Source organism: Anguilla rostrata, chromosome 2 (assembly GCF_018555375.3).
Source record: "Anguilla rostrata isolate EN2019 chromosome 2, ASM1855537v3, whole genome shotgun sequence".
Taxonomy (NCBI): Eukaryota; Metazoa; Chordata; class Actinopteri; order Anguilliformes; family Anguillidae; genus Anguilla; species Anguilla rostrata.
The window spans coordinates 10,466,057-10,478,439 of NC_057934.1; the positions used below are offsets into that span (position 1 = coordinate 10,466,057).

Here is a 12,383-nt window from a genome sequence, read left to right on the forward strand (position 1 = left end):
GATAAAAAGGATAGACAAGGATTAGTGAAAAGACTTGGGTTATTTTCATTTACACGCTTATTGCTTCCTGGAACCCAATAGGCTAGGTAGCCGTCCTGCGTTCACAGAGTAAGTTCTTCTGAATGGGTCGTCGTGGGATAATTTTAGTTTTACGAACAAACTACTATTACTTGGCTATAATACAGTCTTTTAAACAACGCAAGGTTGTAGTCTGTCTTCGTCCAGCTTCATGTCAGTTAGTTAGTTCCACTAAATGTGCAGGTTATCTTGCGCTTTGGTGCATCCGTACCTCAAGGATAAGAATTAGGAGGACTTGGATAAATTACATTTTCACACCTTAGACGTTTCTGATTATATATTATATTATGTTTATATATGTATTATTCACTGTAGTATTATTGCGAGATAAAAAAGAGTCGTTTCTGTACAACGGGGATACTAATTAGGCATATATTACTGTTGAATATTACTATTTGATATAGTTCCATTATCATCATTTCCCCAAATGCACACAAGTTAAATATTAGTCAATACCGCTATGGAAACCATCTGAGGAAAAGAAAACGATCTGTTTAAAATGACTTAGCCCTATAGCGTCGCTGTTTGTAGTTTTCAATTCTTGACCAATAGCAAGTGACTGATTAGGAGGCCACCTCCAGCCTGGCTGCTGTCAAATCTGCTGGACACATCATTCACCTTCAATAATTCTGAATGGGCACTTTATAAGATTGTGCAGAAGGCTTGGGTGGGATTACGCCACGTTTTCCTGTTCCAACCACCACATATTTGATTGTTGCACAGAAGCGAAAGTTTACAAGCAGAATAGAATGGTGGGATTTGTGCTCATTCTCGGTTTTCACATACTGGCATTAATCCTTTATAAACCATTGTTATAACCTTTCACATACTTGTTACAAAAATATCTGAAAGGTCCATAATGTAGACCTTCTGATACAAATTCATTTAATAAACAATATCTAGCATATCAATTATTCAACCAGATTTCATATCAATATGCATCAAACATATTGTAACATGTCAAACTCATTATGGGGAATGGAAGAAAAAAAACTTGATGTAAATTTTTTTTTGTATAAAGTTAATTTATTGAATATCATGAACAGGATTTCAGTATGTCAAAAAGAGCTGTGTGACTGTACGGTGGGTGATCGAGTGATTTCTTAACCCGTTTCTTTAAATTGCACGTTTCACAAACTCATAATCTGTTCACTGAGGTCTAGTACTCAAAACAATACAAGCACTGTTTCAAATTGCATTTCACAATATCACTCAGCTGACTAAACTGTTGAAGCAAAACAAGTGGCCCTGATTTCTCCATGATATAGCCTAGTTTATATCAGATACTGGCATCTGCTGTAACCAATGCTGCCAAGCTGACTGTCTGCCCTTTAACCTCATATTCATTGTTTCATTTAATTTCCAATGTGCTGGAGTACAGAGCAAAAAAAGGAGAAAATGTGTGTCACATGAGGTGCTGTAGCAGCATAAATTATGAATCACCAGAATTATGCATTCAGCTGACAGTTCAATGAATTAATGGTTTTGCATGCATCGAAAACTTAAGGAGAGCATATTGTGGTTAGACTGAATTTGTTTCTGTGTCTCACTGATTGAAATTAATTTGGGGGAAAATGACAAGATGTTGATTGTTCACAATATTGATACAATATTTGAATGAGGCATTTCAAAATGTTCCAACAAAACGTGTCACTCTCATTTCAAATACAATCAGGCCCCATTTGAACTATTAGAACTAGGCCACTGAACACTTATCCTCAAGATTAGGAATAACAATTCTTGTTCTATACAGTCAGTGTGTGTGAATTGTTCTTATGAGTGTGTTAATCTAAACCCATCTAAAGATTTAAACCCATGCTAAGATCACAGATGGACATATGCATCTACAAAAAATTAGAAATGAATGGGTTTTCATAATTCAGCATAAAATAGGACATCACAACAAATAATAATTAAATATATATTTTAAGACATCTTAAAACATCAAATGCAAATGCGGTATTATATCTATGTATACCACACAAGTGTTCGTTTCACCAGAATATATTGCTGCAGGTGTCTTCAATACAGAAACATTTTCATTACAACTCTGTAAAGCCTACTAATTATGTACCATTTTGTCTGGCTGCCAAAACATGGTTGGCATTGGAAGAGTTAGGCTATGTGGTGTCTCACTATACTGAAACCCAGTCCAACCCATCACACCAACAGCATCTTATTTACTGAATGGCAACATACCATCAAATTGAAATAACTGATTTGGGCTATGCATGGCAAATTGTGGTCACTCACTCACTCACTCATGGACGACCTGAATTGTGGTCACTCACTCACTCACTCACAGACGACCTTTCAGGGACGTTTTGTGGGACACATGCGCAGGTGTTGCCAGCTAAAATGTGTCTGCGGAAGTGAGTTGCGCCGTGGGTCTGGACGGTTCCGTGCTTGTTTGAAAACAACATCTCAGAACCCCCCTTCTTACACGTAGCACACATAGGCTATTGCACGTCCAAATAAAAAAAGGTTGGAGGAAATGTCACATCGCATTTGTAAAGACGTGAGCATGCTTACAAACGTTCCAGGTCAGCACCCTGAACAGTTTGCTGTTATAAAAATTAAAGTTGAATGAAAGTCGTGCAGTTCAACTAAAATATAGTGCTTCCCCTCACAGAAAAAAACGTATGTCAACAGACACTAAATTCGCGAAACAACCACATTGACGTAAGTTTCATGGTCGATATGTAACTGTTTTGTAACACTGGACCCGCCTTCAAAGTCTACACATGTCCACTGTGTTCCACATCGCTCCGCAACGTATCCCATGTCATTAACAGTTTGTTTCAGAAATATTTAAAATATAGACGATCTGACTGCTGAAAATGGAGCAAACTCCCGAAAGATCACTTATCTGCGATCGATTGTTTCCACTGATAATTAACTTGAGCTAAACACGTTACAACGGCGTGTTTTCCTTAAGTATGGTGAAACAAGTTTAGGATTTCTTCCGTGGCGAGAAACAAAAAGCACTTGATTTGAGCTTTTTGCATTAACTTTATGCAAGAACTTAATTTGCTCATTAGGACATTCTTTCTGGGATTTTCGCAAAAGGGAAGGTTAAGCAGAATTACTTGCATGCCTTTCATCTGAACTGGGGTGCTTTAAAAGGAGACTTCTTTCACGTTCAGAGCACTCCGGCAGTATAGTGGAGTGGTGTACATTCCTGCATACTACTGAGTCGTAATCACAAGCAAAATGGTCACTTCGTACGCTTTACCGGAAGGGTTCTCGGACTTTGATATGGTCGCATTTGGATCTGCATTTCTTGTGGGAGGTAAGTGTGGGACAACTGGCAGGTTTTATGAAGAGTTCTGCATTTTAATGCATAACCCTATAGTCAGTGAGTCGTTGCTGAAAGGAAAAGTTGCAGAGCTTTGATTGCAGTACGCCAAACAATTTAAAACGAGCTGTCATCCCCCTGATAAGTTATAATATTTTATCCAACCAATAAAGTCACTATAAGTTTAATATACTAAAGGCATATAATTTTACAAATTATTCTCGTGCGTTTTACCTTATTGTAAATAAGCTTCCTACGAGTACGTTACATGTACAGTAGGCCAATGCAAACTTCTCATTTGTTAATCATTTATTTGTCTTCTGTTTTGAAGGTGTCCTTGGATTCTTTCTCAATGCCATCTCAATTGTCTCATTCCTTGCCGTTAAGGAGATGCGAACCCCAAGTAATTTCTTTATATTTAACCTGGCCCTGGCTGATATTAGTCTGAATGTGAATGGCATCATTGCTGGTTATGCAAGCTTTCTAAGGTAGGATGACTTCAATCAAACCCTTACACTACATGCTGGTAGTACTACTCCTAGTCCTGTAATTGAATTAAATCATTTGAAAAGTTATTTTGACCAAATTTTGTCAAAATTTTAAAAATAATTTATTTCATTGGATCTGATCTCTTTTAAAATGTAAGTATTTGTCAATTAAAAAGTCTGAAAGGAAGACTTTAGTTTAATACTACATATTGCTAAAACAAATTGTGACAGTTGTCTGTAAATGTAATGTAATATAAGTTTCCTGTTCTCAAGTGCAAACATATAATAACACAAATCATGTGTGCTTTCAAAGACACTGGCCCTATGGGCCTGAGGGCTGTCAGAACCATGGCTTTCAGGGAATGGTGTCTGTCCTCGCCAGCATGAACTTCATTGCTGCAGTTGCCTGGGACAGGTACCACCAGTACTGCACCAGTAAGTGACCTGTCATGACAAGTGAAGAGAACAGTTAGAGTCAAGTGTTTGTATTAAACGGTGTAGCGTATTAATAGCCTACAGTCCATGTAGCGGCTGTCAGTGACCGTTAAGCTAAACGAAACAGCTGTGCCTTGCTGTTTGCATGCTGAATGCACATATGAGAAGTGTCGGTTGCTAAGTGAATGGATTATTGTTTTTGAAATCAGTGATTGGCACAGCTCTCTGGTCTTCCTGATGCACAGTTGTACTATTGGTGTCCGTATGTTACTAATGGCTCCATTGGGTAACTGGTGATTTAAGAAAATAAAGGGAGACTGAAAAAAGCAAGTTTTGGTGAATGTAAAAATTATAGGAATTTAAAAACACAAAGATATCTTGACAATTAAACATGAGAAATCACCAATAATAAGGGTACAGTAGTATACTAAATATCCGTATTGTATGTGCTTTGATCATTTTCAGAGCAGAAGCTGTTTTGGAGCAGCTCAATGACGATTGCTGGCATAGTCTGGGTGTTGTCTATTTTCTGGGCTTACCTTCCCCTGAATGGATGGGGTGAATATGACTTTGAGCCCCTGAGAACCTGCTGCACCCTGGACTACAGCAAGGGTGACAGGTACCGCACTCAGTCACACATGCTCCAGCTTAGCACCTTATTTTATGGTCCAACCGCTGTATGCTGATGGGGAAGGATTGAAGATAATGCTTTTCTCAAGCTTTGAGAATATCCGCCAAATTCACTGCGTGGCTAGGCTCTCTTCATGCGTTGTACACAGAAGACTAAATAACAATGTGAACTGTGGCTTAAAGTTGTGTACACTCTAGGTCAGAAGATTTTACAGTCCACAGAGGATGCATTGTGTAGAGTAGGCAGTTCAGGGTACTGGCCAGTAATAGGCTAATCAGGCCTATCAGAAGTGGGCACCTAGCCATTGTCTCAGGAGATCATTTCCATCAATACTTGGATGACCTAAGTATTGATGGAATGTTGTAATAACCTTTTTAAAATGTATTTTAAGAGTTTAATACAGTGTCCCCCCTATTTATTTATTTATTTATTCATTCATTCATTCATTTATTCCAGAGCCAATAAGCTGGATTTCACATGAAGGTCTAAAAAGCAGGATCCTTTATGAGAAAGGCCTGCTGTTTCATAACTAGCAGCCAACAGTGAGAAGGCAACATTGCACAAGATGGGAAAAAGACTGATGGACTTTATTCTCTCCCATTCACCAGGAACTACACCACCTACATGCTGACCCTGACCTTCTTCTACCTGATTATCCCGGCTTTGACCATGCTCACGTCTTACCAGTCCATTCAAAAGCAGTTCAAAAAGACCAGGCAGTACAAGGTATGCTGGCCCAATAATACCATTGCTGAAACTGCAATGGTTCAATCCAAGGATGCTGCCACACAGAATTGTTCAGTGTTGCCATAATCCTCTGAACTACACGCACAACAACACAAAGACAAGTGAACCTCTGTAATGACGGCAGTGGAGATGTGGGAACTGAGCCAGTGGTCAACAGATGGCTGTGGTGCTGTTCCACTTCCGACTCTAGTGCTCCTAGTTTAATGAGGTCATCAGGTTCAGAGGGAAAAAAGGAAAGAACATGTCTGAACTGGATTCCCCTTCAATCTGTTACAGGAAGTTATCATGTTGTCATGTCTATGTTACCTCAGGAAGTATGATGCACATCTCTTTAATTAAATCTTTTAAGAAAGAAATGCCTATGGGTTTTTTGATAGATGTTTGTATTGTAATATAATTAACAGTATTACTAAATGTAATAACCTAGATTGTTACGAGAAAATGTTCTGTTCTGATATTATATCTTGGCTTCTTTTTCAGTTAAACACTGCCTGGCCATTGAGGGTAACGTTGCTTTGCTGGGGTCCTTATGTCCTCCTCTGCATGTATGCCAGTGTAGAAAATGCCAGGCTTGTCCCTCCAAAGTTGAGAATGGTAAGAACCAATCTTTATTTTATGTACAGTAGAACCTGTATATGCAGACTGACCAGTTAACTGAATGGGTATAAAACCAGTAGCAGAGCAATCGCGCCTTATCAATTTCCTTTACAACAGTGATGCAAAGATGCAAGCATTAAACCGATTGAATCGCACTCCATTTACGAAAATGACTTGAAAATGCTATAAAAATGATTAAAAGGTTATGTCTTAGCTCTCAAAGTTCAGTAAGAATTGCCTCAGGGAATAAATGAATCACCTTGCCCCTAACCCCCATCCAATCGTATTTGCCGCTGGGAAATTACACTGTACGACTTATTTGTTTCACAGGTGCTTCCTGTTTTGGCAAAAACCGCCCCCGTCTTTCACGCCCTGCTGTATGCCTTCGGAAGCCAGGGCTACCGAGCGGGAATCTGGCAGTTCCTCACCGGGAAGAAAATGGCACTGGCTGAGAAGTCTAAATAAATAAAACCCTTCATCCATTGATTATTTCTTCCATGGCCCTGTTTATTTCGGGTGGTGTGTGATCCAGTCAGAGTGCTCTGCTATACCCATAAGCAGCTAAACGTTGTTCCCTGAGTTTGTGTAACACACTGTGTGTATCGGTGTGGTGCTAATGGATCACTTGGACGACTTTAGTTTCAGAAGGTATATTGACCCTGCAGTGGAAGTCCCTGTATATTCTTCCAGCTGAAAGAACTGTGGAAGAACAGCACTGAAATAATATGGGTAAAAAAAGAACCATCAATTTTATTTTTATTTTTTCATTTTATTTTTTACAACTATATTTTCATAAATATTCATTTCATGTATTCAACATAGTTCAAATAACTACCTGAATCTTATATTAAAATGCAGACTTGGCTGATAGAATGTTGTTTTGAGTGTCTTTTGACAAGACCTAAATAAATTCAATATAATTCAATTAAATTAACAAAATAGCTGCTATTAAAGCCTGGTATATGATAGGGCATAAAAACTAACATGAAAGTGGTGTTGACTCAGTTCTTTAAATGGCACACTTTTCCTGGTGGCAATGTTGAACTGCCATTACATTTTTTACATTTCTTGACCCCTGTGTCTCTAACCCCACATATCTAAATGCTCTCACATTTAAAATGCTTCATCTTGTTATGACTCTGTACTGTGGCCTTCCTCAGTATTGGTGATTCCATTTAGCCCGTGCAATCTTTAATGCATGACTATATTCACATGTAATATGTAAGCCTACATTTGACAAATGTCTGCTACCTCTTTGTACCCCAGAATATGCTCTGTGCCGTACGCTAGCATGTGCTCGCGGGCAGGCTGCCTGTCTTGCCTTTGCCTCCCCCTGCTTACTCTAAGAGGCTTTCCACCCCTTGGCAGAAAATCCAATAGCAATGAGATGCCATTTCATTATCATTGACCATTTTTATCTATCTGTCAGATCTTCTTAGCCTTTTCAGCTTACAGACCAGTGGTTTTAAGTGCATGGTACAGAGCAATATGCGGTACAGCGGACAATGTACAGCAAATTCTTAATGTACAAACACAATGCGGTTTTTATCAATTTGTATTATTTTAAGCTGGGCCAAAAGAAGATGGATGATGCATTTGCTATATTAAATGTATGTTTGCTGTTCACTGCTATCGTACTTATCTGTAATGTCATTAGGGCATTGTTGCGGAGCTGTACACTTAGAGAAACACCAGATAAGAAATGGGGCAACAAAGCATGTTTTCTCCCAACCTCTGTGTCCCAAGGTTAATTTCATGAGGGTAACTTGTAATATCTTTGAAAAATATATCTTGCCTTACTGACCTGAATTTCAGACCTGTAATATAACAGTATAAGCATATGCTGTCTTCTTGCTTCTAAATATTTACCACATTTATTTTTTTGGGAGACCTTTGTAAATCATTCAGTGTTTTATGTTTGCATCATTGCTAAACTTACTGCCAGTGTGTGTGCATCTTATTTATGAATAAATCTGACATAAGTAATTATTTTCTTTATATTAGCAATTGTTTTGCTATCCTACGGTAAGTACATTTCTAATCATAATAACCGGCTTGTTAAGTGTTCACACTACACATGTATTTCTACATGACGCGTTCCCTCGTTCTATGAATGAAGGTAATGCAATCCACGGTTCATTGCACAAATGATAACTCCTCAGAGAGAAACCATTTTCTCACAACATGAAGAGTACGCTTGCAGCACTGCCGTGTTCTGCCTCCTGTGGTTCAAGATGTTAATGAGATTAATCGTGCATGCTTTGTCCCGAAGAGGTCTCTATTACACAACGCCGGGCTAAGTATAGAGGTCTGTGCGAACGCGTTCCCTGTAACCGGGGGTTACGCAAAAGCACATGCGTGTTTCAGGTGGTCAGATTCTTTGACAAAATGAGAGCCTGTCACACCTTTGAAAGGAGTTGAATCTTTTTTTAACAGACTTCTGTTATTCGTGCCTCGTCATTCCCCTTTCAATACCTCCAGCACATGCAACCTATTTAAGAACCTGTTAGAGGTACACATGCTGGTATACTTTATTATTAAATACTGTATTATTCAGGCAAGGTGTGCATCTGCCGCTTTTCCATAATTAAAAAAAAAATCTTTCTACCTGAAATGCACTAAGCAATAGTTTGTATTGTACAAATAATGATCCAATGCATGCACATCACCAGAACACATCTCCCTTTGTTGTGCATCCTTCTTTCCTAAAATGACAATGAATTGACATTTTCTGTAGTAATTATTGTAGCTGGGCATATCACCAGGTGTTTTCGGACAACACTGGTTGAATTTATTTTATGTGTTGAGGTTTTCTGGATATTGTTTCTTGCTGAGCTGCTTTTTAGGTTCACATGAATGGTCTTATCAGGTTATCTCCCCTAATCCCTTTTCTTGTAGACTTTGGTACATAGCTCAGATTACTGAATAGAAACTATATGCCTGCAGGTCAGGAAAAGTTTCTTACAACTACTTCCTTTTAAGGCAGTCATCCCAATACTTTTAAAATGAAGACAAGGTAGGTTCTTCTCATTATTCTTAAAACAGAACTCACACAACTTTTGGAGGCTTCCTGCCGGCTGCTTTAAATTACGACTGCTCTTTATTTCAAAATACTTGGCAATTTGCATGATATAATAGCTAAATTATATTGCATATTTTCATTTCAGCTCATAGTTCTGGGTCCAAAAAAGTCATCATCACATTTGTCTGATAATAGCAACAGTTAACCGCAACTTTCAGAAAAGAATCCAGCCCAGACAATTGACATAGTTCATACACTACAGAGCCGGTATGTTGTGGCTGCCTGGGAGAACTGAATGGGTTTAAGTCCATGCCTTACTAACCAGGAGCAGGAGCAGGAACAGGCTTGGAGTGAAAGGCTATCCTGCTGGTTACATCACTACCATGACAGAGAAATCTGCAAATCCTGCTGGCTGGGGTGGTAGTAAGTAAATGTCAGAAGCCAAAAGCTCAGTGCATAGACCTGGTTCATTAGCAGATGGTAGCATCAATGCAGCATGTTATATCTGAAACTATGTTTTTATCAACAACCCAAGGACATTAATATACTTTATATACCATTATCAACAAGTATTAGCATTTTAAATCAAGTGAACATGTAACGCTTTCTTTGCAAGTGGCTTTACAAACCAAGCCAAAATTGGACAACAGGGATGGGCATTAGACACTAATTATGTAATATCTATCATGACAGATTAAAGACTATTCAGGCCTTAGAGGATTAGAGAAACAAATTGGCAGTGTTCTGCTTTTGCTTTTTTTTTTCTTTCCCGACAAGTGTAAGTAAACTAGTGAGCAGTATTTTTCAGCTGAAACTTGAAATGTTAATTTTACAAAAAAAATGTTATTAATGCAATACATTTCTTTGAGAGAGAAAAGGAAACCTCACAGTTATAATGACAGAATGGCCACCAGATTAGAAATAATCCAGATTAGCTGTGAGCAGATTTAATTTCTCAAATTTTTATTCAGCCACGTGGTCTGAAAACCTTAGAATTACACGTTTTTGTTGTTTAATTACATAAGACGGGCCACAGCGCAGATGTTAAAAAGCTTAAACATGCATAAAATGATGATGTGTTCTTAAAATCAGTGAGAGGATATTATAGATAATTTAGAAAATTTGACCAACTTTGACCAACAAACAACATATCATCTTTATGAGTAAACCAAATTTCTCATGGCAAGCGATGACATCACACAAGACCACGCCAGAGCTGGTTTTGCAAGTAGGAGCCCAGCAGCTGGCTGTGTATTCCCTTTCCATTTAAAGGTTTATCCATGGTGCTCCCTATATTATGTTTTTAGCAAGCATTTGTACTAAACATCTGTGATATTTTTTTATTCACAGTGATACATTTGTTCTCACATCCTTGTGCCTTTGTAGTAAATAAAGAGGTAACTGTAGCACATTTATGATTGATTTCTTATTTTCTTTATAGAGTAATAGTAATTAATTCTCCAGCAGTAAGCTTACCTTACAGCTAATTAATTGTGCTTAGTTAAGCAATCTGTGCACAGTTGAATATGGCCATTGTTCCACAGTGTCACAATGATTGGGTCTAAACTTGAATATGTGGGAGGGTTTGCAGTCTGACATCAAAGTCAAGCAAACTCCTCTGCTCCTTTTAGAAGCAGATTTCTTTTAATACTGAAGAAGAGCACTGAACCAAAAAAGGAAGGCTTTTTTCACTCTGGTCTACTCGTCTAATTAGATTAACAGAGAGTGGTCTTATTCCTCCTCTCTTAATTAGGCTGTAACAACCCTTTATGCACTAGGTTGTTCTGGTGCAAATGCAATGGCGGAATGAATGAAAGGAAAATTATATAAATAAGTCTTCATTCTGCCCCGAGATGAACTGGCGACCTGAACAGGGTGTATTCCCGCCTCTCACCAATGCATGCTGGGATAGGCTCCTGTAAAGTAGTCGCTGTAAAGTAGTGCTGTTTTTTTATCTGTCCTTAGCCAGGATCACTTGCACAAGTTACATGCCATTAAGTGAAGTAACAGCCGATCAAGGGCTATAGTAAATTATCATATGGTTAAAGAAAATTATAGTTCTTTTATATACAAGAGGAGAGCATATTGTCAATTTATCCATCAAAATGGGTAGCTGGGTCACTCAGAAAAAGAAGAAGATTCTGGATTCTCAGAATATTGTGTTCTTCCTCGGAGTCAAAGTCAGTTGTGATTGTGGAAAATACAAGATGGAATAATTTCAAAAGTATGGTTTATTTCTCATAAACTTACTCAGATCACAAGTGTGCTCAGTTGGTGTTAATATGTAGGACTCCTTTGACTGCCACCTTAAAGAAATAATTTTTTAAAGGATTTTGGATAAACTGTAATCTGGATTATTCACATCTGCGTCACTACCTTTAGAAAGCTTTCCGATCTAACCTAGCAAATCACTCACTCATTTTATAGCTATAAGACTGGAAACTAAAATGGGCTTGATTGTAACTTGAGAGACTCAATGCCCTGCTCAGCTTCAGTCTCAGTAAAGTGCTTTAATTCACAAGGACAGTATGATCACAAATTTCAATACATTTATGCTAAAAAAAAAAAGTAAAATGCCATTACTTCTGTTATAGATAAGCTATTATCGTACTTGTTGGCACTGAGATGGCCTGCTGCCCTCTTGTCATTTCTGAGTTAGCAGACCTATTGCAGTCATCCATTAAAAACATTGTATTTCCTGACAGCAATGTTATAATTTGCATCACTGTAGTTTCTTATTTGCCTCCAGTTAATTTATTCACAGAAATTACATCTGTTTAGTCATATTTTAATTTCAGAATGTCATCCCCCCTCACCACTTCATTTATGGAGTAAAGATTTGAGCACCGTTTCATTCTTGACTCATATTCTTCTCCGGCATGAATACATTTCTAGACATTTACACGGTTCTAATGCATTCTTTCAATTCAACACTTATAACAGAATGTATACCAGTACATCACATTTCTGTTTATAAATCAATAAATAAAAATCTTACTCTCAGGAGTAAAATAAATGCTAACTACTGACACCACTGGTAAAAAAAAAAACTGTGCTGAGGATAAAATTATTAATCTGCTGGACATA

The 12,383-nt window shown here is 38.0% G+C and overlaps 1 protein-coding gene across 1 annotated transcript; it reads left to right on the forward strand.

The window, feature by feature from the left end:
* The first annotated feature begins 2,897 nt into the window (after positions 1 to 2,897).
* LOC135245860 (RPE-retinal G protein-coupled receptor-like) lies at positions 2,898 to 6,760 on the forward strand. The gene is made up of 7 exons (XM_064319216.1): positions 2,898 to 3,370; positions 3,708 to 3,864; positions 4,178 to 4,299; positions 4,765 to 4,918; positions 5,539 to 5,656; positions 6,158 to 6,271; positions 6,605 to 6,760. Exons 1-7 carry the CDS (start codon positions 3,292 to 3,294, stop codon positions 6,737 to 6,739), a joined length of 879 nt encoding a protein of 292 aa, XP_064175286.1. The 5' UTR covers positions 2,898 to 3,291; the 3' UTR covers positions 6,740 to 6,760.
* Positions 6,761 to 12,383: the final 5,623 nt, after the last annotated feature.

What these genes read in the sequence shown, in the direction of transcription:
- LOC135245860 (XM_064319216.1), top strand. Translation starts at nt 3,292, where the DNA reads ATGGTCACTTCGTACGCTTTACCGGAAGGGTTCTCGGACTTTGATATG. An exon ending in GGTTATGCAAGCTTTCTAAG is followed by an intron (nt 3,865 to 4,177) that starts GTAGGATGACTT and finishes GTGCTTTCAAAG; the next exon opens with ACACTGGCCCTATGGGCCTG. An exon ending in TCCCTCCAAAGTTGAGAATG is followed by an intron (nt 6,272 to 6,604) that starts GTAAGAACCAAT and finishes TTTGTTTCACAG; the next exon opens with GTGCTTCCTGTTTTGGCAAA.